General features: G+C 67.8%; 3 protein-coding genes across 13 annotated transcripts in view; all 3 read right to left on the bottom strand.

The window, feature by feature from the left end:
• Positions 1-15: 15 nt before the first annotated feature.
• LOC138725238 (acylamino-acid-releasing enzyme-like) lies at positions 16-5,060 on the bottom strand. Of its 5 annotated transcripts, XM_069865951.1 has the most exons (22): positions 5,029-5,060; positions 4,848-4,956; positions 4,655-4,781; positions 4,435-4,516; positions 4,263-4,338; positions 4,008-4,150; positions 3,620-3,757; positions 3,455-3,546; positions 3,319-3,359; positions 3,133-3,254; positions 2,920-2,980; positions 2,713-2,807; positions 2,580-2,631; positions 2,427-2,515; positions 1,908-2,049; positions 1,758-1,835; positions 1,606-1,686; positions 1,451-1,539; positions 1,075-1,265; positions 898-1,000; positions 724-830; positions 16-296 (listed from the first exon to the last, which is right to left on the bottom strand). In XM_069865951.1, exons 1-22 carry the CDS (start codon positions 5,044-5,046, stop codon positions 110-112), a joined length of 2,223 nt encoding a protein of 740 aa, XP_069722052.1. In that variant the 5' UTR covers positions 5,047-5,060; the 3' UTR covers positions 16-109. The 5 variants fall into 5 exon arrangements, 4 of the variants coding, with proteins under 4 accessions (XP_069722052.1, XP_069722051.1, XP_069722054.1 ...); XM_069865950.1 differs by having other exon boundaries at positions 1,451-1,686; XR_011338207.1 differs by lacking the exon at positions 724-830 and adding an exon at positions 523-634 and having other exon boundaries at positions 231-296; positions 1,451-1,686.
• Positions 5,061-5,666: 606 nt separating this feature from the next.
• Positions 5,667-10,747, bottom strand: LOC138725144 (acylamino-acid-releasing enzyme-like). 2 transcript variants are annotated; one of them, XM_069865745.1, is made up of 22 exons: positions 10,700-10,747; positions 9,911-10,040; positions 9,708-9,834; positions 9,533-9,632; positions 9,363-9,438; positions 8,708-8,871; positions 8,504-8,641; positions 8,334-8,425; positions 8,221-8,261; positions 8,025-8,146; positions 7,830-7,890; positions 7,664-7,761; positions 7,534-7,585; positions 7,363-7,451; positions 7,154-7,292; positions 7,006-7,089; positions 6,851-6,931; positions 6,663-6,751; positions 6,372-6,562; positions 6,207-6,309; positions 5,884-5,990; positions 5,667-5,815 (listed from the first exon to the last, which is right to left on the bottom strand). In XM_069865745.1, the coding sequence occupies exons 1-22, from the start codon at positions 10,709-10,711 to the stop codon at positions 5,710-5,712; spliced, it is 2,202 nt and encodes a 733-aa protein (XP_069721846.1). In that variant the 5' UTR covers positions 10,712-10,747; the 3' UTR covers positions 5,667-5,709. The 2 variants fall into 2 exon arrangements, 1 of the variants encoding a protein (XP_069721846.1); XR_011338184.1 differs by lacking the exon at positions 6,372-6,562 and having other exon boundaries at positions 5,788-5,815.
• Positions 10,748-12,749: 2,002 nt separating this feature from the next.
• BSN (bassoon presynaptic cytomatrix protein) overlaps positions 12,750-26,397 on the bottom strand; it is a 77,701-nt gene continuing 64,053 nt past the window's right edge. For 2 of the 6 annotated variants that reach the window (XM_069865585.1, XM_069865591.1), the window contains 8 exons: positions 19,101-25,721; positions 16,284-18,399; positions 15,235-15,974; positions 14,789-14,889; positions 14,542-14,678; positions 14,292-14,346; positions 14,103-14,199; positions 12,750-13,567 (listed from right to left, as the gene is read on the bottom strand). In XM_069865585.1, coding sequence (XP_069721686.1) covers positions 14,306-14,346; positions 14,542-14,678; positions 14,789-14,889; positions 15,235-15,974; positions 16,284-18,399; positions 19,101-25,721 — 9,756 coding nt within the window. In that variant the 3' untranslated portion in view covers positions 12,750-13,567; positions 14,103-14,199; positions 14,292-14,305. Of the gene's footprint in view, positions 13,568-14,102; positions 14,200-14,291; positions 14,347-14,541; positions 14,683-14,788; positions 14,890-15,234; positions 15,975-16,283; positions 18,400-19,100; positions 25,722-26,397 lie in introns of all 6 variants that reach the window. The other 4 variants (XM_069865587.1, XM_069865590.1, XM_069865586.1 and 1 more) reach the window with 4 other exon arrangements.

The raw sequence follows: 26,397 nt of genomic DNA, 5'->3' as shown, positions 1-26,397 counted from the left end.
GCTCTCGTGCATTTATTTAGAACCAAACCATACCCTGCATCCTCTCCTACCCCTGACGACGCTTGCTCCACCCTCCTCTGGTGGTGGGGTGCTTCCCAGGGCTCGTGGGTCACCCGGGCCCCGCTGTCGCCCCAGGGCCACCGTGGGCACGAGGAGCGGTGCCGGTGCTGCTGTCGTGCCGGGGCTGCCCCAGGTGCCCCAGGTGCCGCAGGAACCAGCGGGCGCAGTTTCGGAAGACGTCGGCCTGTGTCTCGGTGCCGGCCAGCGCGTGGCCACCCTCTGGGTACCAGAGCAGCCTGCGGGGCAAGATCATAGAATCATAATAGTCCTAGAATCACTTGGTTGGAAAAGACTTTTGAGGTCGTCAAGCCCAAGTGTCCCGGTCCACAACCAAACCATCCCTGAGCACATTGTCTGCTTGGCTTCAAAACTCCTCCAGGAACGGGGACTCCACACCGCCCTGGGCAGCCATTCCAGAGCCCCAGAACCCTTTTGGTGAAGAAATTTTTCCCGATGTCTAACCTGAACCTGCCCTAGTGCAACTTGAGGCCATTCCCTCTCATACCATCTCCTGTCGTTTGGGAGAAGAGCCCAGCACCCATCACTGCACCCTCCCTTCAGGCAGTTGTAGACACTAGGATCATAGAATCACTAGGTTGGAAAAGCCCTTTGGATGGGACAGGGATGCTCCGCCAGCCCCCTGGGGCTCCTGCTGCCACTCACCGCACGGGCACCCCCGTGGCGCGCAGCACGCGGTGCAGCTCCAGCGCCTGCGTGGGGCTGACGCGGCGATCCCGGGCGCCCACGCAGAGCAGCAGCGGCGTCCGCACCTGCGGCACAGCCGGCGCTGGGTGCTGGCACCGCCCTGTGCCCCGTGCCCATCGGCCCCCGCCTTACCCGCGCCGCCTGGGCGATGGGCGAGCGCAGCAGCATGGCAGCCACGTCCTCGGCGCGCGGCACCCGCTCGAAGGAGTAGGGCAGCCCCAGGGACACGTAGCGCCTGTGGCGAGGAGGTGCTGGTGGGGGACGTGGAGATGTGGGGACGCGGCACGGCACGGGGGGGCTGGCACTCACCAGTCGGGGATGTCGGAGGTGCCCAGCAGCGCGGGCAGGTTGGAGACGGGGCCGCGCAGAGCGCAGGCTTGGTAGCGCTCAGGCTCGCGGGCGAGGAGGTGGAGGGCGATGAAGGCTCCGTGCGAGCCAGCCAGCAGGGCCAGGCGCTGCGGGTCCAGGGGCTCGCTGCGCAGCGCCTGCTCCACTGCCAGCTGCGCCCGCGGGGCACCCACCAGCAGCACCCAAGCATCAGCACCACCACCTCTAGCACCCGAGCATCAGCACCACCACCTCCATCTCCCAACCAGCAGCACCCAGACATCAGCATCCTCCCTGCAGACCCCATCACCAGCACCCGAACCCCAGCCGCCCCCAGCAGCGCCCTTTGCCCCTTCACCTGGGTGTCTGCCACGTCCTGCTGGCCCACGCGGCCGAGCAGCGCGGTGATGCCGGCCTGGCCGAAGCCCAGGGAGCCACGATAGTTCACTGGAGAGATGGAGGCCGTGGGTGCCACGTCTCCGGAGGACGGAGCCCCCAGCCCCCAGCACTCACCCAGGAGCACGGCGAAGCCCAGCCGGCACAGTGCGGCCATGCTCGGGCGCCAGTGGGCGTCGAAGACGGCATGGGGGCCACCTGGGGCCAGCGGGGACGTCACCGGGGTGCCATCAGCACTGCCACGGTGTCCCCACTGTCCCCTCGCTCACCGTGGGGGCACACGATGAGGGGGTGTGGTGCTGAGCTGGCCGGGGGGCTCAGCAGCAGCGCCTCGAAGGCCTGGGTGCCTGCGCCAGGGGAGGGTCCGCTCAGTGCCTGCCAGCCGGGCACCCAGCCCCCTGCCCGCCCCGGGTGCTCACCACACGCAGCAGAGCTCTGCCCGCCACAGGGAGCCGCGATCCTCAGGGTCTTCCAGGTGATGCCAGGCACGGTCGGGGCATCCTCCAGCGGCACCCAGCGGAGGGGCAGCTCCCGGCACGCCGGCGGCAGAACTGCCACCACCTAGGGACAGGCAGCGGGTGGCACCGGGGACCCCGGCCCCAACGCAGCTGGCCCCTAAACCACCCCAGCATCCCAGCTCTGTGGTGCCATCCTATGCTGTGCCAGCTCCTGCCATGCATGGATGTGCTGTCATGTGCCTGCTGGCACTGCTCCGTGCCGTGCTGCGCTCACCCTGGCCGTGCCAGGCTCTGCTGTGCCTTGACACCCCGTGCCACGCTGGATCTGGCTGTGCCGTGCCATGCGGTGCTTTACCATTCTGTGCCGTGCAGCGCACTGCTGTGCCAGGCTGTGCCAGGCTGTGCCAGGCTGTGCCATGCCATCCCGTGCCCAGCTGCAGCTTGCCGTGCCGTCTCCGGCGGTGCCGGGGCTCTGCTCACCAGGCTGGGGGGCTGGTGTGGGGCTGAGCAGGTCGCCACCAGCAGGTCCCACTGCAGGGTGAGCAGCTCCCAGTGTCCTTCGGGCGACCCTAGGGACAAAGAACACGCTCGCAGACCCTCAGCGGGCACCACGGGCAGCCTGGTGCCACGTACCTGCCGTCAGGTTGGTGACCGTGGCCGCCTCGGTGTCGACGAGCAGCAAGTCCTGCAAGAGGGCAGAGCATAGGTGGCGCAGGCTCCACGGGGTGCGGGGGTCGCTCCCTGGCCCCCTCGGCCCAGGGCTCACCGTGCGGCTCCGCTGTGGGGTGCCCAGCACCACTCGCCGGCTGTCGGCCGCCCAGCACCGCGGCGGCAGCTCCTCAGCGTAGAGCCCAGCGAAGGCTGCAAGTGGGGCAGAGCTGTAGCGAGCTGGGCCCATGGGCGCTCGAGGCGCTCAGCACGGGGGTCCCAGCCCCACGGCAGCCCCCGGCCCTGCCCACCGTGCCGCGCTCACCCTCCGTGGGCTCCTGCACCACGTCGAGCACCGTCACCGTCTGCCTCGTCTGCCAGGTGAGCTGGGGAGAGGTGGCGGTCAGGGATGGGGAAACTGAGGCAGGGGCTTGGGGACCAAGCCCACCGCAGCAGGACACAGAGAAGCTGTGACAGTGGGACTGGGCACCGCAGCGGCGGCTCAGGGTGGCACAGCCGCGGCCGCTGCCCCCCTCACCATGCGCAGACGCAGGCACTGCCGGTGCGGACCCCCCAGGTCTCCCTCCAGGTAGAGCAGGCGGCGGCCGTCGGGGCTGAGCCGGGGGGAGCAGGCGGCCGCGCGCTCGGCCGACAGCAGCTCTGTGGGCGGCAGGATCAGCACCCCGGGAAGCCGGCACCCCACGCCCCCGGCCTCGGTGCTCACCGCAGCGCCCGCTGGACAGGTCCAAGTGGAAGATGCCTGACCTGGGGAGGGGCCGCGGGTCAGGCTGGACGCCCCGAGCTTTGCCCACCCCACTGTGCCAACGCGGGCATCCCGGCGCGGCACCGCGAGAACCCACCTCCTGTTGGAGCAGGCGCTCAGCCCCAGGCGGAAGGGCTCGTGCCACCAGCCCACGAACACCACGCCGCGGTCACCCGGCGACCACAGGGCCTGTGCGACAGCTGGGCTCATGCCACGTCCCCCAGCTGGGCCCCCCGGGGCTCCCCCTGCACCCCGACCTCACCTGCCCTGGAGAGAGGTGCCCCGGGACACCCTCCAGCACTGAGATGCTGCAGCCCTCCAGGTCCAGGGCGCAGAGGACGGGCTCGCTGCGGGTGCTCAGCGCCTCCCCCCAGTCCTCGTGGTACACAAACTGCTCGCCCTGCACCAGCGGCCCCCGGTCAGCCCTGCGGCCGGTGACCCCGACACGGGGCTCCATGTACGGCACGGTCAGGGGGTGCACGGCCCACACACGGGGTGCTCAGTGTGGATACAGGGTGTACAGCCTGCTCATGGGGTGCATGGAGCGTGCGTGGGGCACTCGGCACTGCCACGGGGTGCACAGCATGGGCACAGGACGCATGGCTCCCTCATGGGGTGCACGGCCTGATTACGGGGCACAGGGCACCCACCTCCTCCTCTTCATCCTCCTCCACCAGCCCCGCAGCTCCCGGCACATCCCAGGGGCAGGGTGGCCGTGGTTTGGGTCGGCTCTTCTCCGCCACGTAGAGCAGCCGCGTCTCCGAGCGGGACCAGGCCAGGCAGGCGAAGGGCCCTGCGCGAGGAGCAGGTGCCGAAGTCTGTCACGGGCACCGGGGAGGTGCAGCGGCCGCCAGCCGAGCCGCTCTCGCCCGCGCTGGGCCAGGGCAGCGGGGCAGGACTCTTACTCTCCGTGTAGACCTCCCCGTGCCTCCCCAGCGCCGTCAGGTCCACGCTGTGGCTGCGCCCGCTGCTGCCCCACACCTGGGGGGATGGTGGTCAGCGTTGGTGCCCGCGGCCGCGTGATGGGGCTACGGCCACCGGCGTGAGCCCCAGGGCTGCCGGCACAGCCAGCGTTACCTCCAGCAGCTCGTGGCCCTGCCGTGGGCAGCGGCTGAGCACGGCACGGAGCTGCCCCGTGGGCGAATCCTGGCTCAGGAGCCTGTGGGAGGGAAGCTGAGGTGGGCGGCACGTGGCACACACCAGGCACGCTGCGGGCACCGGCCCCACCGCGGGCACCGGCTGCGCCACAGTCACCACCCCCAGCCCCATCCCTGCCCGCGGCCCTTTGGTGCCGTACTGGTTGTGGATCTCGGTGCTGAGCGCCGCGTGGCTGGCGGCGAGGCGGCCGTCGCCCGCGTGCCGCAGGCTGTAGAGGCGGCTGAAGCGCAGGGGCCGGCGGCGCGGCAGGTCGGGGCGGCTGCACTCTGCGGGGGAACGGTCAGCACCATCCGCGCGGCCACCAGCTGCGGGCGGCCGAGCCCCCCACTCACCCGTGTAGAGCAGGAAGGTCTGTGCCCCTGCCGCGGCCCCGAGGGCGGCGCGGGTGACGGCGGGGAACCGGCTCAGCTCCTGGTAGCAGGCGGCGGGGCTGCCGGCCCCCTGGGCACAGGGAGAGCCGTATGAGTGAGCTCACCGCGCCGCGGCCCCCCAGCGCCCGGGCCCCTCGCCCACCTGGGGTGCTGCGGCCATGGGCCTGGCTGTGCCGCGCTGCGCCGGCGCTAGGGAGGCTGCCAAGGGCTGCGTGAGCAGCTCGGTGCCAGGGGCCGGTGCCAGCCCTCCAGCTGTCCCTGCCGCTCGCTGCTGTGACCTGCGCCAGACGGGCTGGGGGTACTACGTCCTGGGACACCGGGAGCAGAGGTGACATTGGCACCACCACCATAAAACCCTAGAACCGCTTGGTTGGAAAAGACCTTTGAGATCCTTGAGTCCAGCCGTCCCTGTCCGCTACTGAACCATCCCTGAGCTCCTCATCCCCCCGGCTTTCAAACCCCTTCAGGGATGGGGACTCCACCACCTCCCATTCCTATAGGATGCAGCTTATTCCAGTGCCAGAGAACCCTTTCCATAAGACATTTTTCCTTATGTCTTATCTAAACCTCCCCTGGTGCAGCTTGAGGCCATTTCCTCTCACCCTGGCACTTGTTACCTGGGAGAAGAGCCCAGCGCCCACCTCACCACAACCTCCTTCCAGGAGCTGCGGAGAGCAACAGGGTCTCCCCTCAGCCTCCTCTTCTCCAGACTAAAGCCCAGGCCCCTCAGCCTCTCTCGTAACACTTGTTCTCCAGCCCCTTCCCCAGAGACACCAGGGGTGCTGAGACAGATGGTTTATTGGGGGGCAGCAGCGAGGGGCCGTCAGCACTGCAGGTGCTTCAGCAGCCACAGTGCCATGTTCATGAAGCCGTCGGCTTCGGCCTCAACGCCGGCCAGCGCGTGGTTGTTTCCTGGGTACCAGAGCAGCCTGGAGGGGAGAGGGCGGTTAGTGCCATGCCTGCACCCCAAAACCCAGGCTCCCAGCACACCACTCACCGCGCGGGCACCCCACGCGCCTTGAGCGCACGGTAAAACTCCAGCCCCTGCTTGGGGGGCACCCGCCGGTCGTCCTCCCCCAGCATCAGCAGCACGGGCGCACGGACCTGCGGGGCGGCACGGCCTCAGTGCCAACAGCGTTGGAGGGGACGGGGACAGCGATGGGGACGAGGGACAGCGATGGGGACAAGGGAAAGCGATGGGGATGGGGGACAGCGATGGGGATGGGGGACAGCGATGGGGACAGCAATGGGGATGAGGGACAGCGATGGGGACAGCGATGGGGACGGGGGACAGCGATGGGGACAGCGATGGGGATGTACCCGGTCAACGTAGCGCATGGGCGACTTGTGCAGCATCTCTGCCCACTGGGCTGGGTCCGGCCGGGCGCCGGGCGCGAAGGGCAGCCCCGTCTCCGTCAGGCACCTGCGGGCGAGAGGGATGGGGGCGCGTGTGGGGCGGCAGGGGCCGGGGGCGCTGGGACTCACCAGTCGGGGATGTCGGTGGTGGCCACCATGGAGGCGATGTTCACCACGGGGTTGCGGACCACGCAGGCGTGATAAGTGTCGGGGAACTGGCCGAGCAGGTGGCACGCCAGGAAGCCCCCGTGCGAGCCACCCACCAGTGCCACCCGGCCAGCATCCAGCGACTCCTCCTGCAGCACCCGCTCCACGCAGAGCTGCCACCACGAGGGACATCCGCTGGTCAGGCAGCCCCCCTTCCCTCCTCAGGGCACCCGCGGAGCACACGGTGCCTGGGGCCGCATGCCAGGGCCGTACCTGCACGTCACACACGTCCTGCGAGCCCACATTGCCAGGCAGGGAGGCCACGCTGTCCTGGCCGAAGCCCAGCGAGCCGCGGTAATTCACTGTGGGGAGGCAGCGTCAGAGCCCTTCCCTCTCCCGCCCCGGCCCCACCGCAGGCGCCGTGCCACCCAGCAGCGCGCCGGGCCCACAGTGTCTCTCACCCAGCAGCACGGCGAAGCCCACCCGGCAGAGCGCCGCTGGGTACAGCATCCACCCGGCCGTGAAGACGGAATGTGGACCCCCTACGAAAGGCAAAGCGGGGGTGACGCTGCCCAGCCAGGTCGGGGGGCACCGTGGGGCACAGGCAAATCCTCACCATGCGGCATCACCACCAGGGGCGGCTTCTGGGCAGCGGGGCCCTCGCTTGGGCGCAGCAGGATGGCATCGAAGTCCAGGCCCCCTGCGGAAGGGGGTGTCAGGGCTCGGCGTGCGGCACAGTCCCGCTCGGCGCCCCCGGCACTCACCGTACTGGGGGTGCTCCTGCTCCGGCGGGGGCTGCAGGGTGCGGATGCCCCAGCTGATGCCCGGCACAGGGGGTGCATCCTGCAGGCAGACCCACCGCGCCTGCGCCTCGCGGCCGGCGCCGGGCAGCACAGCCACTTTCTGCGTGGGGACAAGGGTCAGTGCCGGCACCGAGGGGCTCGGGGGGCTGAGAGGGGGAGTGTCACCTTACCAGCGCGGGGGGGCAGCTGGGGCTGGAGAACTTGGCCACCAGGATGTCCCGGTCGATGGTGAGGACAGACCAGCTCCCCTGCGGGCCGTCTGGGGAGGAGGGGGTCAGAGCTGCGAGCGGGACCCCCTCCCCAGCACCGGCACCGGCACAGCGCTGTGGCTGGCCACTCACCGGCTGTCAGCGAGGTCGTGTCACCCGTCGCCGTGTCCACCACAAACACATCCTAGGGACACGAGGGCAGAGTCCAGCGGAGCCCTGACCCAGCCGTGCCCCCCGGCCGTCCTGGCAGGGCAGCCCTTACCTGCTGGCTGCGCTGGGCCGTATCCAGCACCAGCCGGCGGCTGTCGGCCGCCCAGCACAGCCCTGGCAGCGCGCCGCAGTAGATGCCTGGGAAGGTGCCTGGAACGGGAGCGGCGGCGCTCAGCACCCCTCTGCGCCCCCGCCCGCCGCCCCACGGCTGCACTCACCCCACGCCTGCCGCGGCACGGCCTCCAGCACCGTGCGGGTGTGCTTGGTGTACCAGTCGTACTGCGGGAGACGTGGTGCGGAGAGAGTTGGGCTGGGTCTCAGCCCACCCGCTGCACCCAGGGGAGGGGGCAGCACCGCCCTCCTGCCGGCCCCCACCCAGCACGGGCACCCGGCGCCCTCCCGGTGCCGCTCACCACGCGCAGGCGGCTGCACTGCTGGTGGGGGCCCAGGGCATCGTTCTCCAGGTAGGCGATGCGGCAGCGGTCAGGGCTGAGTCGTGGGGACCACACGGCCCTGGTGTCCTCGGAGAGCAGCTCTGCACAGGCACGAGGGGACGGTGAGGGGCTGCGGGGAGCTGGGGCGCCACTGGGGTTGGGGTGCGCTGCTCACCGCATCTCCCGCCCGTCAGGTCCACGTAGAATAGCGCCGACCTGCCCGCAGAGAGGGGTGTCAGCGGGGGCCGGGGGGCTGGCGGTGAGGCAGGGGGCCCCGCGGGGACTCACCGGCGGTTGGTGCAGTGCCGCAGCCCCAGGCGGAAGGGCTCGTGCCACCAGCCCACAAACACCACGCCGGTGTCATCGGGGGACCAGAAAGCCTGTGGGGAGACAGCGGGTGAGCAGCTCAACCCGGCACTGGCCCCCGAGATCTTCCTTCTCTGGATCCCCGTCCTGACCTGCCCGGGAGAGAGGTGCTCCGGGACGCCCTCCAGCACTGAGATGCTGCTGCCCTCGATGTCCAGGGCGCAGAGGACGGGCACGCTGCGGGTGCTCAGCGCCTCCCCCCAGTCCTCGTGGTACACGAACTGCTCGCCCTGTGGAACAAACCCATCAGCCCACAGCCGGTGCTCAGTGCCAGCGCCAGGGAGGGGGGATCCCACCTTGAGGGGTGCATCCTCCTTCTTGGGGGGCCCTGTGTCCTCATCGGAGGCGCCGAGTTCAGGAGCTTTGCTCTGGAAGAAGGACTCAGCCTTGGGACGCTTCTTCTCGGCCACGTAGAGCAGGTGGGTCTCTGAGTGCGACCAGGCCAGGCAGCCAAACTGGTCTGCAGGGGCAGGTCAGGCACCGTCCCTCCTGCCCCTCAGCGCCCAAGACCCCCAGTATAGGACCACAGAGTGGGTTGGGCTGCAAGGGACCTCCAAGCCCATCCAGTTCCACCCCTGCCATGGGCAGGGACACCTCCCACTGGATCAGGGGCTCCCAGCCCCATCCAACCTGGCCTTGAACCCCTCCAGGGATGGGGCAGCCACCCCTGCTCTGGGCAGCCTGGGCCAGGGCCTCCCCACCCTCACAGGAAAACATTTCTTCCCAAGATCTCATCTCAATCTCCCCTCCTTCAGCTTCAAACTCTTCCCCTCGTCCTGTCCCAGCACTCCCTCATCAAGAGTCCCTCCCTAGCTCTCTTGGAGCCCCTTTCTGTACTGGAAGCTGCTCTAAGGTCTCTGCTCCAGGCTGAACAGCCTTCGCATCATCCCCGTGGCCTTTTCTGGACTCCAACAGCTCCATGCCCTCCCTGTACAGCCCCCAGCCCCTCACCATCATCATAGACGCTGCCGTGCTTGTCCAGCGCTGTCAGGTCGATGCTTTTCACCTTGCGGTTCTGATCCCAGACCTGGGGGCAGAGACGCCGGGGCGGCCCCGAGCCACATTGTGGATCCTGCCCTGTGCCCCAGTGAGTATCCACCCTGTCCCAGCTCCCTTCTCACCTCCAGAAACTGCTTCTCCTTCTCCTTTTGCTTCTCCTTGCCGGGGACCTTGCGCAGGACGGCTTTCAGTGCCCCGCTGGGGGACTCGCGGCTCAGCAGCCTGCGGGTGGGTGGGTGCCCGTCAGCCCCCCGTCATCGGCACCCGGAGGGGACACCGGGGCAGGAGGGGACTCACTCGTCCTTGATCTCAGAGCAGGTACCCGCGGGTCCCGAGTAGACGACAGAGGCGTCATCGTGGAAGATGAGGTACTGGCGGCAGAACTTGACATTCTCGGCCCGCGCCAGGTCCCGCTGCGACCACTCTGCAAGGCGTGGGGTGAGGACGCCCCCCACGTCCCCAGGGGCAGGTGGACACCCCCCAGCCCCCCGTCCCCGTACCGGTGTAGAGGCTGCAGTACTTGCCCCCGTACTGCGTGGTGACATCGGGGCCGAGGCAGGCGGCGCTGAGCCCCGGGTGCTGGCTCAGCTCCCGGTACAGCTCCACCAGCTCCTCCACGCTCGACAGCACCTGCAGGACCCGCCGGCATCGCTGGGGGGCACGGGGCCGAGGGGGGCAGGGGGGCAGGAACCGTGCAGCGGGGGGTGAGGAGGGTGCTGGGGGCTGTTATGGGGCAGTTATGGGGATACATGAGGGATTAGGGGGGTGCTGGGAGCTGTTATGGGGCAGTTATGGGGGTACCTGAGGGATTAGGGGGGTGCTGGGAGCTGTTATGGGGCAGTTATGGGGGTACCTGAGGGATTAGGGGGGTGCTGGGAGCTGTTATGGGGCAGTTATGGGGGTACCTGCGGGATTAGGGGGGTGCTGGGGGCTGTTATGGGGATAAATGAGGGATTAGGGGGGTGCTGGGAGCTGTTATGGGGCAGTTATGGGGGTACCTGAGGGATTAGGGGGGTGCTGGGAGCTGTTATGGAGCAGTTATGGGGGTACCTGAGGGATTAGGGGGGTGCTGGGAGCTGTTATGGAGCAGTTATGGGGGTACCTGAGGGATTAGGGGGGTGCTGGGAGCTGTTATGGAGCAGTTATAGGGGTACATGAGGGATTAGGGGGGCGCTGGGGGTGCCGGGCGGGGCTCCAGGGGCTCAGGGCCCGGGGTCCGTGTGGGGCTCGGGGCGCTGGGGCCGGGGCGGGGCCGGCCGGTGCTCACCCCCCCCCCCCTCCCCCCTCACCGGCGGCTCCATCGCGGGGCAGCGGCCGCGCTTCCGGGGGCGGGGGCGCCTCCCATTGGCTGCGGCTCCTCCCATTGGCTGCGGCGGCTCCTCCCATTGGCCGCGGCACCTCCCATTGGCCGCAGCGGCTCCTCCCATTGGCCGTGGCACCTCCCATTGGCCGTGGCACCTCCCATTGGCCGTAGCGCCCCCTGGTGGTTGCGGGCGGCGCCGCTGCGGGGTCGGGTTCCACCGGGGCCCCTGTCCGGCCCGGGGGGATCGGGGGGTCGGGGTCCGCAAGGACCAACCCGCCCCAGCCCGGGGGAGAGCAGACCCTGGGGAGCCTCTATGGATTCTCTTACCCAGCCCGGGGGATTGAGATATTGGGGGTCTCCAGAGACCCCCCCCGACAAGCCTGGGGGGTATCAGGTCTTCAGGGACCCCTGCCCAGCTCAGCCCAGGGGGGATCAGGTCTTCGGGGACCCACAGGGACCCCCTACCCAGCCCAGGGGGGATCGGGTCTTTGGGGACTCAAAGGGACCCCCTGCCCAGCTGAGCCCAGGGGGGGATTGGGTCTTTGAAGACCCACAGGGACCCCCTGCCCAGCCCAGGGGGGGATCAGGTCTTTGGGGACCCAAAGCGACCCCCTGTCCAGCTCAGCCCAGGGTGGGATCAGGTGTTCAGGGACCCACAGGGACCCCCTGCCCGGCCCACTGGGAGACAGGGTCTTTGGGGACCCACAGGGACCCCCTGTCCAGCCACCATGGGTGTGAGTGACAGAGCCCACCAGCACTCGCTGCCAAATGAGCCACGGGGCCGCCAGCCCAGCCACCCCCACTCCTGGGGAGCTCCAGGGCCCGCGCCCCAACCCGCCACAGGCAGGAGCCGGGGCCAGCGCGTGGTTTGTGTCAAGTCCTTTTTATTCTGTTCCCACAGAAACACCTGGTGAGGGGGCAGCTTCTGGGAGGGAGTCACGACACAGCGGCGGGGGCGGCACGGCACGGTACGGCACGGTACGGCACGGCACGGGGTCACTACGGGTGGCACAGAGCACAGCAGACACGCACACCGTCACGGAGTCCAGAGGGAGCGCGCCCCGCATCGCGCCTGCCGCTCGCCCTCGGCCTGCGCCCCCCGCCACGACCCCGCGGGCTTCGCTTCGCGGCCTGGCAGGCGCGGAGGCGGCGCGGGGGGCGAGACGGGGGGGGCCCCGGCGGGGGTCTCGGTCCCGCGTGCGATTTACACATTGTACAAGTATTTACAGCGCGAGGGGCGGCGGGGGCCAGGGGCCCGGAGGAGGCACCTTCGGGCTGTGCACTTGTCATCGGTGGCGAGAGGCGGCGGGGCGACCCTCGGGAGCGACGCGCTCCCCGCCGTCCCACAGCCCCCGCGAGGGACCGGAGCGCGGGCCTCCCACGGCGACCGGGTCCTCGATAACAAGGGCATAAAATCTGCTAAGAGCTTTCAGTACAGCGATGGACCGATGGAAAATTAAAAAAAAAAAAAGAAAAGTCCAGGCAAAGAACAGCAAGCACTGAAAGGCGGGTGGAACCGTGCAGAGAAGTAGCAAGCCATGCTCTACGACGGGACAGACGGTCACGGGCGCTGGGGCTGCCCTTTGGCAAAGTGCCCTCCGTGGGTCGAACATGCCACGAATTCATACGCACGGGTGGTCGAGAAAGAGTAGTTACCGGGTCGCTCGGCGGCACGCTTTGCGATGAAACCCTTAGGCGCGACATTGAACTGGTTAGCTATTCACAGGTCTTCTTCTGGAGTCGTGTTATTTCGTTGCATAGAACATGGGGCGGGCGAGCGGGTGGCAGCCGCCGCCGCGGGGGGCGCGGGGAGGCAGCGGGGGCGCGGGCGGCCGGCGAGCCCCCTCCTCGGGCTGCCTCCCCTCCCCGGGGAACCCCCTCCCGGCGGGGCGAGCAGGCTGTGGCCGCCGCGCCGGCCGTCCCCACGTCCCCGCAAAATGGCTTGAGAAGGACTTGGATTGCACAGTAAGAGGAAGGATTCTGCCGGAGGCAAAGCTCTCCTGATCTTGTTCCACGGGATTTGTGCTCTTTTGTAGCCTCCTGCACTCTATTGCTTCTACAGACAACAGCCCGTGTGCTAACTCATCGCACAAAGCAAAGAGGGAAGAGGATTTGGTATAAAGTTTAAAAAAAAACCAACAAAACAAACCCCCAAACCAAAAGGAAATGAACCCAGAGAAACTGAGAAAGAAAGGATCCCCCACAACGACACCCCGTGCCCCCCCCGGTGCGGATGAGGTATACACAGAAATCAAAGTGGGATGATTAAGGCTGTTCTTGAAAGAAAAGGGGTGCCCGGCGGCGGGCGCGCTGGCTGCGTGGCGAGGGCGAGCGCAGCCCTTTCAATGCTTCCAATGGCTTCGGGGCAGCGCCGCGTGCTGGGACGCGTCGGCAAAGGCCGGCCACGCCGCCTGTCAAGAGTCCTATGGCCTCGTATTTCGGTAGTGAAACAGTGTTAGGTCCTAGCTGGCGCGCTCCGGAGCTCCCGGTGGGGCTGGGAGCGGCCGCAGTGCAGGGGGCGTGGGGGGGTCGGGAAGGAGAAGCGGCGCCCGTAGCGCCCAGCCCTCGGCTCACGGGGTGGAAAAACCTATGAAGAGGCCAGAGCTGGGGTTCTGAGAGAGCAACTCTGCGTATAATCTTGAGAAAGGGCCACAGCCCACCTACGGGGCCCGACCCGAGGATCCGGATCGGGCCCGTCCCCTCGGGCGGCTGTGGGGGCAAAGGGAGCCAGGGCTCGTCACGTGTCACGCCGGAGCTGCTCGCCAGGTTGGGGGCACCCGCCCCGGAGCGTCTGCCGGGCCCCTCTGCGGCCGCCGTTTGGTCCAGCATCCAGGGATCGCCCTGCTTTCAAAAGCTTGCGAGAAACAGAGAGAGGAGTTAGCCTGCAGGGGTGACCCTGCCGAGCGCAGCGCTGGCCCGAGCAAACGGGCCGCGGCGAGCCAAGAGGCGCTGCCGGCAGAGCAGCTGCTGCCGCCCCCGCGCTGGACGGGCTCCCGGAGCAGAGCTTGGGCCGCTCAAACCGTCCCCACAAACCCAAGGTCTGCACCAGATCCACAGGGCTTCGGCCCACGCAGCGCTGCTGAGCCCGAACCGAACCCCCGTGCCTCAGCGCGAGGTCTGCACTCGGGGATGAGGATGGGGACAAATGGCCCAGCATGAAGGGGACGGGGCTGTGCCGTGTCCATCCTGCCCTGGCGGCTGGGAGCGCGGCATGGCAGAGGGGAGCAGCGCAGTGGAGAGGGGACGGTGCGATGGAGGGACTGGTATGATGGAAGAAACTGATGCAGTGCAGAGGATTGACGCGATGGAAGGGACCGATGCGATTGACGGGACCGATGTGGTGGAGAGAACTGGAGGGAGTGGTGCATGGCTGTGCCCTGGGCTCTCACCGTTATACTCAGAGTCTGGGGCCGTGTGCTGAATTCATTGGCTTCTTCATAGGTTTTTCCACTGCAACGACTCAATCTCCACTCGCTTCCCAAACTCCTGTGGTGGGAGAGAGTGGGAGCGCGAGGGCGTCAGGCGCGGCCAGGGCAGGGAGAGCCCGTGGCGCAGCACCTGCTGCCCGCTGTGCTCACCTTGTGCCGTTCTCTCACCAGAACGAAGTGAACTTCTTGCCGAAAGCCGACACCGCTGTGGGGAAGCCAGAAGAGGAGTCAGAATGGTGCAACTGAACCAGCCCCAAACCTCCCCGACCCCGAACTGCTGCGTTTGCCCCAAACTGTGGAAGCGCCACATGCCATCGGCTGCTCCTGGCCCCCCTGTAGCACCCGGCCCCATCCTGGTGCAGAGGAGCATCGCTGCCCCAGCTCCAGGAGCATCCCTCACCTTCAGTCAGTTTGCCTGCTTGTTCCGCCGCCCCCCCGGGTAGGATTTTGGAGAAAACGCTCTCGCCTTCCGCCCCGGGCTGCCCCGTTGCTGGTCCAGCGGCACCACGTGGCCCAGCTGCCCTCGGCGCAGCCTTGCTGTCTGTGGGGGGATGAACGAAGCCACTGTTAGTAGGGGATGCGCTCGGATGAGCTCCCGGGGTGCCGTGCAGCCGGCACCGGGGCGGATGGCACCGTGCCATGGCGACCACTGACCTGCTGTTGCTGGGGGCTGTGCACCAGGCGCTCTACCCGGCTGCTGTGGCACTTTCGCTGCGGGTTTGGATGCATCCGTCTGCTCCGCTTTTGGCTGGAATGGGGAAAACAGATTTCAGCCCTCTTAACAGAGCATCCTCCAGGGGTGACCCAGGCCGAGAGGCAACACCGAAACCCCAAACGCTGTGGGAAGATGGCCCCGTCGCCCCAAAGCGGCAGGAGGGCATCCAGGGATCACTGAATCATAGGACGGTTCGAGTTGGAAGGGACCTGAAAGATCATCCAGTTTCAACCAGAACATCCCCTCCCAGGTCCCCTCGAGAGGACAGCTGCTCCCGCAGCACGCAGGGGCGGCAGCGGTGGGCAAGCAGATACGATACACCTCACCCCAAACCCTTCCCTGCTAGCCCTGGCCCTGACTGGCCGAGCTCAAACTTACCGCTGGTGCCGCGTGCCCACCCGGCTGCGCGTGGAGCGTGCCCGGCGCCTTCCCTGCTGCCTGCGCTGGCGCTGGCTGCTGCTGCGGCGGCCGGGACGACGGGGGTCCCTGTGTCCTGCCCCGGGCCTCGGGCTGTGCCGACCCCACGGGCTGGGCACCCTGCCCCTGCCGCGCCGACGCCTGCTGCCGCGCTGGCTGCCCTGCCTGCTGCTGCCTGGCCGCCGCCTGCTGCGGGTGGGCGACGGGCTCCGGCTTCGGCGCTGGGGCGCTCGGCCCGTGTGCCTGGGGGGGCTTCTGTGCCTTGGGGGTCTCTGTGCCGTGGTGGTGGGCGGTGGTGCGGGCCGGTGGGCCGTACTCGCCGGGACCAGGGCCATAGGGCGTGCGCGACTCCGGCTGCTGCGCCTTCTTGGAGGCGGCCGGTGGCCCGTGGCCGCGGGGCTCGTGGCGGCTGGGCTCCCGCGGGTGCTGCTTGGCCGAGCGGCGCGGGGGCTCATCGCCCGCGTGCCGGGAGGTGCCGGCATGGCGCCCGTACTCCCCGTGGTGCCGGTGCTCGCGGTGCTGGGGGTAGTCGTCGTGCTGCCACGGGTCCTCGTCGGGGGGCTCGTCGTAGTCGTGGTAGGTGTGCTTAACCGGGGGTCTCTTCTGCGAGGAAGAGTGGCCACCGTAGTGCCTGACCCTCTCCGCCCGCGCCTCCCTGGGCTTATCAAACCAGTCTGTCTCCTCCTGACCCAAATGATAGGCTTCGGAAACCAAAAACAAACCACAGTCAATCTCTCGCTCGAGGCGGCCGGGGCGGAAGCCATGCAATGGAGGCGGGAGAGGCAAGCAGCGGGCACGCGTGGGGGGGACAGCCTGCGCCGGCAGGGACGGGGCACGGCACGGCACGGCGAGGCACCGCGTGGGACCGATAACACCAAACACCCGAGGTCGGGGGGAGGAAGGCACGTGTCAAGCAAACTGAGGCGGTGAGAGTGTCTCTGCGTACGAGCGCACGGGCATGCCCCGGGGAAGCGCCATGCTCTGGGGTGGTCACCACGGGGAGCCGTTACCTTCACTGTCCGAGACGACGCAATGGGCATCGTCCATGCCGTAGCCCTCCTCGTGCTTGTACGAGTGACTCCTTGGCACGTCTTTGATGTGCTCTTGCACATCAGGCAATGAGTGGCTGGAGCAGAACTGGGAGCAGGGGTCCCCCGCTGACTGGGAGCCGGGCCCCCCCGTGGCGCGTGACCCCCCCACCGCCTTCCCCAGGGGGCTGACGGGGCTCTCCTCCTCCGAGGGCTGCGTGCGGATGGGTGCCCGCCCCCGGCTCTGGCTCATGCTGAGGGACGAGGGCTTGGAGCCACCTTTCTGGGAGCGCTCCATGCCCTCCCGCTCGTAGGACTTGCTCCGGCCACCCGCCTCTCGGCCGGAGGACTTTTCCATCCCGTAGCCAGAGGAGCGAGTTCTGCTGCTGGCGGAGTAGACCCGCTCCTCCTCGTCCACCAGATCCCGGCTGGAGACACCGTAGTACTTCTGCTGCTCATAAACGTTCTTCTTCAGGCCGTAGGTGATCTCATCCTGCAGCTTCTTGGCCCTGGAGGCCACGTTGCTGCTGCCAACCGAGGTTGTCACTGAGTAGGACGCCAGATCTGACTCCACATCTTTGGCTTCTTCGATGGGGGAGAACTTGGAGATTTTCTGCTCCATGCCCTGCTTCCTGTGCTTGCTGCGCTTTGAGGAGACGACGGCGGGTGCCAGGTTCTTGGACGAGTGCTTCGGCAGTGCAGCGCTGGAGCTGTGCTTGTCCGCCCGCGAGTACCGGTACTCGCCATCCCCATAGTAGTAGGACGAACCGGTGGAGCCTCCTGACACCCTGCCGTTGCTTTCCACACCGCGGTGATAGCTGTTCTTCCCTCGATGGTCGGGACCATGGTGGTCGTAAATGTCCTCCTCAGACTCCTCCTCGGCTTTGGCATAGCAGCAGGGCCGGCCGGAGCTCTCGGCATCCCCAAGTTCGCTCTTCTCTCTGCCACGGCGGCTGCCGGCGCCCGTGCCCGACGGCTCCGCTTTCTGCCCCTCCACCGCCGGGCTCTCCTTGGTGAGCTCGCTGATGTCTTCGATCATCACGTAGTTACGGGGGATGTTCTGCTCCAGGTTGGTGTAGAGGGACTCAGAAGAGAAGCTGGCGGAGGGGCCCTGCGCCACGCCGGCTCTCTCGGCTGGCCGGGCCTCAGGCGCCTTGTACTGCTCATAGCCACCACTCGCTGTCGTGGCGCTGAAGGTGACGTCGGGAACGGTGGAGGAGCTGGTGGCCGTGCCAATGACCTCGTAATTGGTGGGGATCTTCTGCTCCAGGTCAGCCAGCGAGGTCTGCCGAGGCTTCTGGTGCCCGCTGGGCACCTCTGCCAGGCTCTGGAAGAGGGCAGGCTGCGTCGCGGGCACAGCGGCCGCCCCAGCGAAGGCGCTCGGGGTCTGGTAGGGGTTTTGGGGCCGGAAGCCCGGCTGGCTCGGGGTGCCCAGCTCTGGGTACGTGGTGCCAGGGGCTGGGAAGGCGCTGGGCGAGGCGAAGGCGGGCAGCGGGGCTGCTGGCAGGCCGTCCTGCGAGGTGCTGGCCGCGGGGTACTGGGGGGGCTGCAGGCGCGCGGGCGGGAAGGCGGCGGGGCCCTGCGGGGCGGGGTACGGGTAGGCGCCATAGGAGGCAGCGGCGGCGGTGAAGTCGGGGTACTGGGCAGCGGGTGCGGGGTGCAAGCCGGCGCCGTCATAGGCAGCGAGGCGCAGGCTGTGTAGCTCGCTGTCGGACAGGTAGTCACGGCGGTCCCCGGCACAGCGCAGGTAGGGGTGGTCCCGCCCGCCTCCCCGCTCCTTCAGCAGCGACTCCTTGCGTTGGGTGATGCCAAGCTCCAGGTACTTGAGCTTGGCGTCGATCTCCTTCTCCTCCTCGTCCAGCTCCGCCTGCTTTTTCCGCAGTTTGGTGGCCTCGTGCTCCACCAGCTTCAGGTCACGGTCCAGCTCCTTCAGCAGGCTGGCCTTGGTGACCGGCGCGGTGGCCTTGGGGGCCAGGCTGCTCAGGTAGAGCTGGGATGCGGCTGGGCTGGCCAGCGGCACGTGGGGCTCCTCGGGCGGCGGGCTGGGCAGCGTCCGCTTCACCTTGCGTGCCAGCGGGCTCGACTGCAGCCCCCCAACCTGCAAAGCCAAGGGACACCTGGTCAGGGGTACGCGTTTGAGTCCGCATGACATCACGGTGCTCCTCCCACGTGCCGGGGTTACGGCGAGGCAGCCCACTGTGCACGTGTTCCCCCACGCACCGAGGACGCGGCTTTTATGTAAAAGCACGATAAATAGGATGGAAGTAACAGGCAGGGCGCTTTCCGTGAGTAATTACCGGGAGTGGCAGCCAGCCAAGTGCCGGGCCGGCCACGTGCACGCCGCTGCCTGCTGCAAAGAGCGCTTCCCATCCCGGGGCGCTGGGCAGCGGGGCTGGGGCTGTGGCCGGGGCTGCTGCTGCCCTGGGCTCTTTGCGGGTGCCGGGCAGCCTGAGGCAACCTCAGTGTGTGGGGGCAAATCGCCACTGCCATCCAAACTGTGTGTGGTGACTGCTCCCTAGGAGATGAAGGGGACCCGGCTGGGGCAGGGGACAGCCCTGATTCTGCCACCCAGCAGCAGCTCCCACCCCTGAGGGGGTTTGTGTAGCCAGTGGAGCTCCAGGGCCTCCCTCCGGCTGCCGGCTTTGGTGCAAGCATCCATGCCCGCCAGCTGCCATCAGCTGCTGCAGGAAGCCAGCCTTTTAAAATATTAATTGCCGCAGTGCTAACGAAACCAAAACGTCCCGAGGTGCCTCCTGGAGCCGCTCCCCAAGGGAAAGGTTGTCGCCCGTGCTGACGTACCTGGGTGCTAGGGAGCAGCGCGTGCTGGTAGAGGGAGAACCTGTCCTTGCCGGCGTCCTCGGCAGTGGGGCTGATGGGCTTGGGGTCGGAGAGGGAGCGCTGCATGGTCTTGATGGGGCGCGGCAGCGTCTGCTGGCGTTGGGCCGAGTCGGTGGTGAAGTGCTTCTGCGGGGGAACGTGAGCCTTGTTCAGCCGCTCGCTGGTGGCGAAGGACGACTCCAGGAGGCGATGGGGAGAGAGCGGGGAGACGGGCGAGTAGAGGACCTGGGGAGAGCGGGGCGGCTGGCGGGTCACCAGCTGGGACAGGGACTCAGCCGGCAGATGGGACTGGTAGCCGATTTCCAGGGGATCCGGTTTCTTCTTCTCGAACTTGCCCAGGGTCTGCTGCCGGACGGCGTGGGGGTCCAGCGGGCCCGTGCTCACCATCTGGATGTTGGTGGAGTAGGGTGGGATGGTGGTGGGCACTGTCAGCTGGGGCACCACGACGCCGGGCTGCGGGGCCGGCTCTGGCTCCGTCTGGCAGGCTAGGCTCTCGCCCCGCTGCGTCTTCTCCGGGGCCGAGATGTACTTGATGATCTCCACGCGGGGGTCGTGGGTGGTGATGTGGATGGAGGGGGAGACGCGGAGGAGCTGGTCAGGCTCTGTCTGCACCGAGCAGTCGCTGATGGTCTGGATGCCCACGCTGGCCGTGCCGCGGGCTGCCCCCTCTGCCTTGCCCTCGCCGCCGGCCTCGGCGTGCCGTGAGGGCCGGGAGCGCCGGCGGCGCACGGGCTGCTCCCACTCCCCGCTGTCCTCCTCGTCCGTCTGCACGCTGCAGTCCGTGCTGCGCCGCACCCGCCGCCGCCGCGACAGCAGGTACCGCTCCTCGCCATCCTCCTCATCCGTCTGCACGCTGCTGTCCGCCGTCTTCCTCGCCGCGAAGGCCTCCCGCACCGCCTCCTTCTCGTAGGCGTCCCGCAGCCGCGGCATCGAGTTCCTCTTCTTGATGCCCCGGGTTGGCTCCCAGGACTCCTCGGCTTGCAGCGACATGTCCGAGGCCGAGCTGCTGAGCGGCCGCTGCGGCGCAGGGTAGCGGGGGCCGGGGGGCCCGTCGGGAGCCGCGGGGCCTGGCGGGGGCCATGCCTGCCCGTTGTGCGGCGTGCCCCGCGGTGGCTCGGCGGGCGCCTCGGGCGGGCGGGCGGCAGGCTCGGCGAAGGCGCTTTTCTGCCGCTTCTGCTCCTCCAGCTGCTGCTGCAGTTGGTGCTGGAGCTGGTGGATGTGCTCAAGCTGGAGGCGCTGCTGGGCGAGCTGCTCCCGCTGCAGGGCCAGCTGCGCGTGCCGCTCCTCCTGCTGCTGCTGCAGCACCTGCTGCTTGATGCACTGCAGCTCCTGCAGCTCCCGCTGCACCAGGAGCTGCTCCTTCTCCCGGTGCCGCTGCAGCTCCACGCGTTCCCGCTCCAGCTCCTCCTGCAGCCGCAGCTGCCGCAGCTTCTCCAGCTCCACGCGCTCCCGCTCCAGCTGCAGCACGTGCTCCTGCTGCTTGCGCTGCCGCTCCTCCTCCCGCTCCCGCTCTTCCCGCTGAGACGCATCTGACGGTGCCTTGGGCGCCGCGGCCGCTTGCCCGCTCTCCTTGCCGGCCACCGGTGCTGCCGGGCCCTCGGCACGGGGCGCGGCCCCCGCCGGCTCTGCCCTCTGCCCGCCACTGGCGGGGGCTGCGGGGGCTTTGGGCGCGGTGCCCGGCGCTGCCGTGCTGACCGCCTTGCCCAGGTAGACGGGCGTCTCCATCACGGAGGCCCCCGGGGCCGGGCGGGCAGGCGCCGGGTAGCGGTAAAGGCCCTGAGCTGCCAGCGGCACGCGGGGGGTGACGACCGGCAGCCGGGCCAGGCTGGCGAGCGGGACAGCCGCCACGCCGCCCGGGCCGTAGGGTCGGTACAGCCCGCGCAGCATGGGCCGCAGCACCGAGGCCGGCTGCGTGGTGATGGGCAGCGTGGAGGCGATGGGCGTGTTGATGGTGGAGTAGATCATGCCGTCGGCGGCGCGCACCGTGGCGGTCGAAGGGAGCATCTGCCGGACGGCGCCCAGGCGGACGCCGGGGCCGTTGTACTGGGCCAGGCTGCCGAAGCCCTGCCGGCCCTCGGGGAAGGTGGGGTTGTACATCCCGCCGGGTTTGGGGGGTGCGGGGCCCTGCTGCTGAGCCGCCAGCCCCGCCGCGGCCCCCGGCCCGGCACCGGGGCCGTAGGGCAGCAGGTCGGGGCCGTTGGCGTGCCGGCCCCCGTACTGGTGGTCCATGGAGTTGAGGGCAGCGCACATGCGGCTGATCTCGCGCGCCGTGGTGGCGCTGTAGTGGGCCAGGCTGGACTCCTGGAAGCTGGCCAGGTCGCCCCGGGGCGAGAAGCGGTAGTCAGAGTAGATGTTGGAGGCTGAGCTGTACCTCCGCATGGGCAGCGGGTGGCCCAGCAGGTCTGCCGGCTGGCGGAGGTCAGAGAAGGAGCCGTACTGCAGCCCCTGCCCCAGGTAACCCCCCTCAGCGAAGCCCACACTGTAGGAGTGCTTCATGGTGCTGAGGTCCACGGCAGCATCGCCCGCTGCCGACGGGAAGGGATGATCCCCCTTCATAGGGTAGTAGCTCATTCCAATTTCAGAGATGTTCGTGTCCGACATGGAGGAATAAAGGCGGCCGAAGGTGCCAGTAGGATAAAACTTCTGCTCCTCGTAGAGTGCGTTTGCTGGGGCTGGTTGCTCCCGGTATGGGAAGGTCTCCGGCATCTCCGGTTCTCTGCTGCCATAGAGGGGTCCACTGGCTTTCCGGCCGGGCACCGGCGCCTCTCCGGCTTTCTTCTCTGGCATCTTGGAGGTGGGGTTGAAAGCACCGGTGCAGCTGCCACCAAAGGGAAACTTGTAGACCACATCGCAGCAGGCCACCTGGCTCTCTGGCTTCACACCCGTGAGGTCCAGCACGTTGGTCGGGGGTTCCTCTTTCAGCACTTTGGTCACCGGGCCGGTTGCTGCCTCCTCCATCTGCACCATCATCACCTGCGACTTCTTGCTGCCCAGCGCGAGGAGAGGGCTCTGGCTCTTCAGCTCCACCGGCACGGCCCGGTACAGCTCCAAGCCTGGCTCTGTCGGGAAGGACTGCGGGAGGCCGCCGACGTTCTGCGCCCCACCGCCCTGTGGGATGAGCACATCCTTCTTCCCCACCTGGCCTGGGATGCCGTACCTCGCAAACCTGGTCTGGGCGGGGGCGGCGGGCTCAGGTTTGCCGCTGGGCGCCGCGCTGGCTCTGGCAGTGGCTGCCTGGATGCCCTGCTCCATCTGCTTCACCTGCGCCAAGCACACCGGGCTCCCGGTCCCCTGCCCGAAGTCCACGCGGCTCTGGAACGGGTCTCCGTAGACCACAGGCTGCTTGGGCTGCTGCGAGAGGAGCACGGGGGAGGCGATTGCCAGGCTGGCGGTGCTGGCTGCAGCGATGATGGCGTGGGGCTGCTCCTGGGCATTGAGATTGATGATCAGGGGCTGGATGGCCGTGGACTGCCGGCTCGGGAGGTGGTCCAAGGTCAGGCAGTATTTCCTGGCCTCGGTGGCCAAGGAGGTGAGATCCATGCCTTGGTCTGTGATGATGATGGGGGCGGACTTCAGTGCGGTCCGTAAATCCACAGCGTTAGTGCTCGGCACCCTGGGCCCCGGCTCCACCCGGGATGTGCCGGGGATGGAGGAGATGCGGCAGAGGGAAATGTTTTCTGCAGGAAGCGCTCCCCAGCCGTACAGCCCGGCGATGCCATCAGCGGCTGAAGTCACAGCGGGTGCTTTCTGGGCGTGCTCCTTCGCCGGCTGCGCTCTGATGTAGGCACCCGGCAGCTGCTCCGGCTCCGGCGTCTGGCTGTAGCCGTGCACCGGCAGCTGCCGGCTCGGCCTGGTGGGAGACGTGGTGGGGGATGTCGAGGAGCCAGAGCTGGTGGGCTTAGTCTGGCTGGCCGCGTCGGCCGCCAGCGTGATCAGCATGAAGGGGGAGTCCTGCGAGGACGGCTGCCGGGTCAGGCGCGGCGAGCCCGCCCGGTGTGGCGTCTGCGTCCCTTGTGCCACCATGGGGGAAGAGGCGGCGGGGCCGGCCGTAGGACCCTCGTAGGGAAGGAGGGGGCTCTGCGTCTGCGTGGAAAACTCCGCTGTGGCCTTGGCGGTGCGGGTGGGACTCTGCGTGGGGGAGGTGGGTGAGAGCGGGGGGCTGGAGCTCTTGAAGAAGGGGTACGTCTTGAGCGGCGGGGCCTTGCTGTCGCTGGCGGCTGGGACTTTCTCTCTGCCCGTCTGCACGCTGATCTCCACCACCGCCTTGCCTCTGCCGGCGTCCTCCGTCTGCGAGCCGTAGCTGACAGTGCTCTTTGACGGAATGTAGCTTCTGCTGGCTACTGACGGGCCCTCTGGAGCTGGGGAGCCGTAGCTCCGCGATGCAGTCCCAGGGCCACCCGCCGCTGTCGTCACCGTGACGGTGCCTTTGCCATAGGCGTAAGAAGTGGTGGCAGCCTTGGACGCCAGGCCGGGTGCCTCTGGGGCACTCTGGAGCTTGGCCAGGTCTTGCCCCTCTTTTGCAAAATGCTGGGTGACACGGACGTCGGGAATGGCCTTGGCTGTGCTGCTGTCGGAGGCAGAAAAGGAGACGGGAGCGGAGAGCTGTGTGGGACTGGTGCCAGGGGTGAGGGGACCGCCGTTCTGCTTCATCAGGTCAGCGTACGCGCTCTCGGCATTGAGGAAGTGCTTCTCCGGGTACGGCTCCTCCGGCCCCTTCGCCTTCTCTCCCTGCTCAAGGGCCAGGTCGAAGGAGGAGGACTGGTGCATCCTGGAGATGTTCTTGGAGGTCTGCAGGATCTCCTCGTACACCCCTCCGGCCTTGGGCAGGGCGCTTGGATAGCCGGGCTGGGAGGAGCGCGTGGGGCCACTGTCGTACCTGTACTCCTCAGTGTACTGGTACTCGAAGCCGTTTGGGCCCCCGGTGGTGCAGTAGCCAACCTGCTGGTAGGTGCTGCCGTAGGAAACGGCTGGCTGAGCTTGCTGGACCTGCTGCTTCTGCATCATCTCTGCCTTCCGCATCATCTCCTCGTAGGCTTCCTCTGCGCTCTTGAGGGGCTTGCTGGCAGGCTGGCTGGGGCCGCTCTCCACCTTCTCTGTCGGGGAGTACAGCGACATGAACGTGGGCAGGTTGTACTCGCTGCCCGACTTGTACAGCTTGGAGGTCACCGCGTCGAAGCTCTCGGCCTCTGAGTCAATGGAAGGTGAGTACTCGGAGCAGGAGGAGCGGTGCAGCTCCTCCATCTCCGCCGCCTGCCGCAGCTCTTCGGTGGGAGAGGCATCCTCGATGGGAGAGAGGTTGCTGGGGGGTGTTTTGGAGCGTTCCCTCCTCCGCTGGGCTCTCAACTCCTCCTTGTCACGCTTGGTCTTGCGTGCCGTGCTCCGAATGCGCTGCTGCTCCACCTCCCGCATCTTCTCCTGCTCCCGCAGCAGCTCCTCTTCCTCCCGCAGCTCCTCCTCCTCAGACGAGTCCTCGATGGTGGGCAGCAAGGGGCCGTGTGAACGGTGCCGAGCCTTCCTCTGCTGCTTCACCTCCTCCAGCCGCTGCCGGCGGCTGGGGCTGCTGTCACTGTCCTCCTCCAGGGAGGAGATGGAGGTGGGTGAGGTGCCCGAGGTGTAGCTGGGTGTCGTGGCTGGCAGGGTGGAGGAGTACTCGCCCCGGGAGCGCTCCTCGGGGGAGCCTGTCAGGCTCTCCATCTCCAGCTCGGGCTCCCGGTCCAGGCTGGCGTCTGCCTCCTGGCCCATCTCCATCTCCCGCCCGTAGCCGGTCGTGCTGTTCAGCTCGATGGTCTTGAAGCGCCGCAGCCCGCCCTGGGCCGTGCTCAAGTCGTCACCCTCCGCTGTCTCCAGCTCCTTCCTCTCCTCCTTGTAGAGGCTGCCGGGGCTGTGCGGCAGGCGACGCTTGGCTGGCGCTGGCTCCTTTCCCTTCTCTGCGTCGGCCTTCTGCCCCGCTTTGGGGAGACTGTACTTGGTGTGTCCGTAGCCGCCTTCCTCCTCCTCCTCGAGGTTGTCCTCCTCCGCGCTCATCTCCAGGATCTGCCTCCGCATGAACTCCTCATCACTCACCTCCGCTTCCCGGCCCGTGGGCCTGGGGGGCACTGGGGAGAAGCCCCCCTCACTGCTGTCCTCCACGTAGTCGTGCCGCAGCTTGCTGCCAAACTCGTCCGAGGACTCTGCGCTCTCCCTCCGCTCCCGCTGGTTCTCCCACTCCAGCGAGTCCTCATCCTCCTCCAGGATGTCCTCCAGCTCCTCGTCCGAGTCAAAGGCTTCGGGGGTGATGGAGAGGTACCGTGGCCGCTGCCGCTGCTCATCCTGTGGCTCCCCCTTGCCGCGCTCGGCAGGCTCCGGCGGGGCACCCTGGCCTTCCAGGAGGGGCCGCATGCTGCTCTCCAGCTTGGTGAGCTCAGAGGGGCTGGGGGGGCTCTGCCCGGCCAGCCCGGTGCCGCTCAGCTTCTCCTCCTCCTGCTGCACGAGCCCGGTGATCTCGCTCTGCGAGCTGGAGATGCCGTCGGAGGAGTAGCCGGTGTCGCTCAGGCTCTGGGGGCTGCGGGACAGGTCCGGGGGGTAAGGCTTGCTCCCATCCTGCTGGCAAGGGAGAACGCAGCGTCAGACCCCGACACCGGAGCCGCTCCCCCCCAAATCCTGCCCTGGGGAGGGCACAGAAGGCCAGGGCGGCGCTGGGAGCCGGCCTAGCACCAAGTCTGGGGCTGCCCCGAGTGCCCTCGCCACGGCTCAGCAATCTGTCTGTGCGCTAACGAAGGCGACGGGGCGTGCTGCAAGCAGGGCAGGGCACAGCAAACATCCCCAGGGGCGCAGGCATTGTGGGACTCAGAAATACGTTTCAAAAACCTGGCCCATCAGCGTTACCTCCCCCAATAACCAACACGAGAAGGCTGCCTAATGGCAATATCGATTCTTTCAGTGCCCACCACTCAGAGCCCCAGCCGTGTGCCGCGGGGCACGGACGGCCCTGTGCCCTTCCCTGGGGAGAAGGCGAGGGCAGAGCTGCCCGCACGGGGAGGACTGGGAGCATCAAAAAGGTGGGATTAGGAGTTTGATGAAATGCCCACAACATGAAACGTTGTGAAACGATTTTCCATTTAATGACAAATTGAACTGCCCTTTTATTATTTTCAAACAAATCCAGAGGCTAAAGGTGACCCCAACCATTGTATTGTGCCCAAACCGAGGTAGTCCTAATAAAGAGGCAAATGCCAGCACGCTGCTACAGAGCCCGCGAGGCTCCTAAGCAGTCTGGGAA

The sequence above is a fragment of the Phaenicophaeus curvirostris genome, chromosome 11 (assembly GCF_032191515.1).
Source record: "Phaenicophaeus curvirostris isolate KB17595 chromosome 11, BPBGC_Pcur_1.0, whole genome shotgun sequence".
NCBI classification, from domain to species: Eukaryota; Metazoa; Chordata; class Aves; order Cuculiformes; family Cuculidae; genus Phaenicophaeus; species Phaenicophaeus curvirostris.
This window is presented reverse-complemented; position numbering and strand designations above follow the sequence as displayed.

Coding starts and splice junctions, on each gene's coding strand:
- LOC138725144 (XM_069865745.1), bottom strand. Junction 9,633..9,707: donor TGCTCTGAGATCAAGGACGA/GTGAGTCCCCTC, acceptor ACCCACCCGCAG/GCTGCTGAGCCGCGAGTCCC. Junction 7,452..7,533: donor CACGACCTCGCTGACAGCCG/GTGAGTGGCCAG, acceptor CCTCCTCCCCAG/ACGGCCCGCAGGGGAGCTGG.
- LOC138725238 (XM_069865950.1), bottom strand. Junction 3,255..3,318: donor CCTGTCCAGCGGGCGCTGCG/GTGAGCACCGAG, acceptor TGCCGCCCACAG/AGCTGCTGTCGGCCGAGCGC. Junction 2,632..2,712: donor CCCCACAGCGGAGCCGCACG/GTGAGCCCTGGG, acceptor GCCCTCTTGCAG/GACTTGCTGCTCGTCGACAC.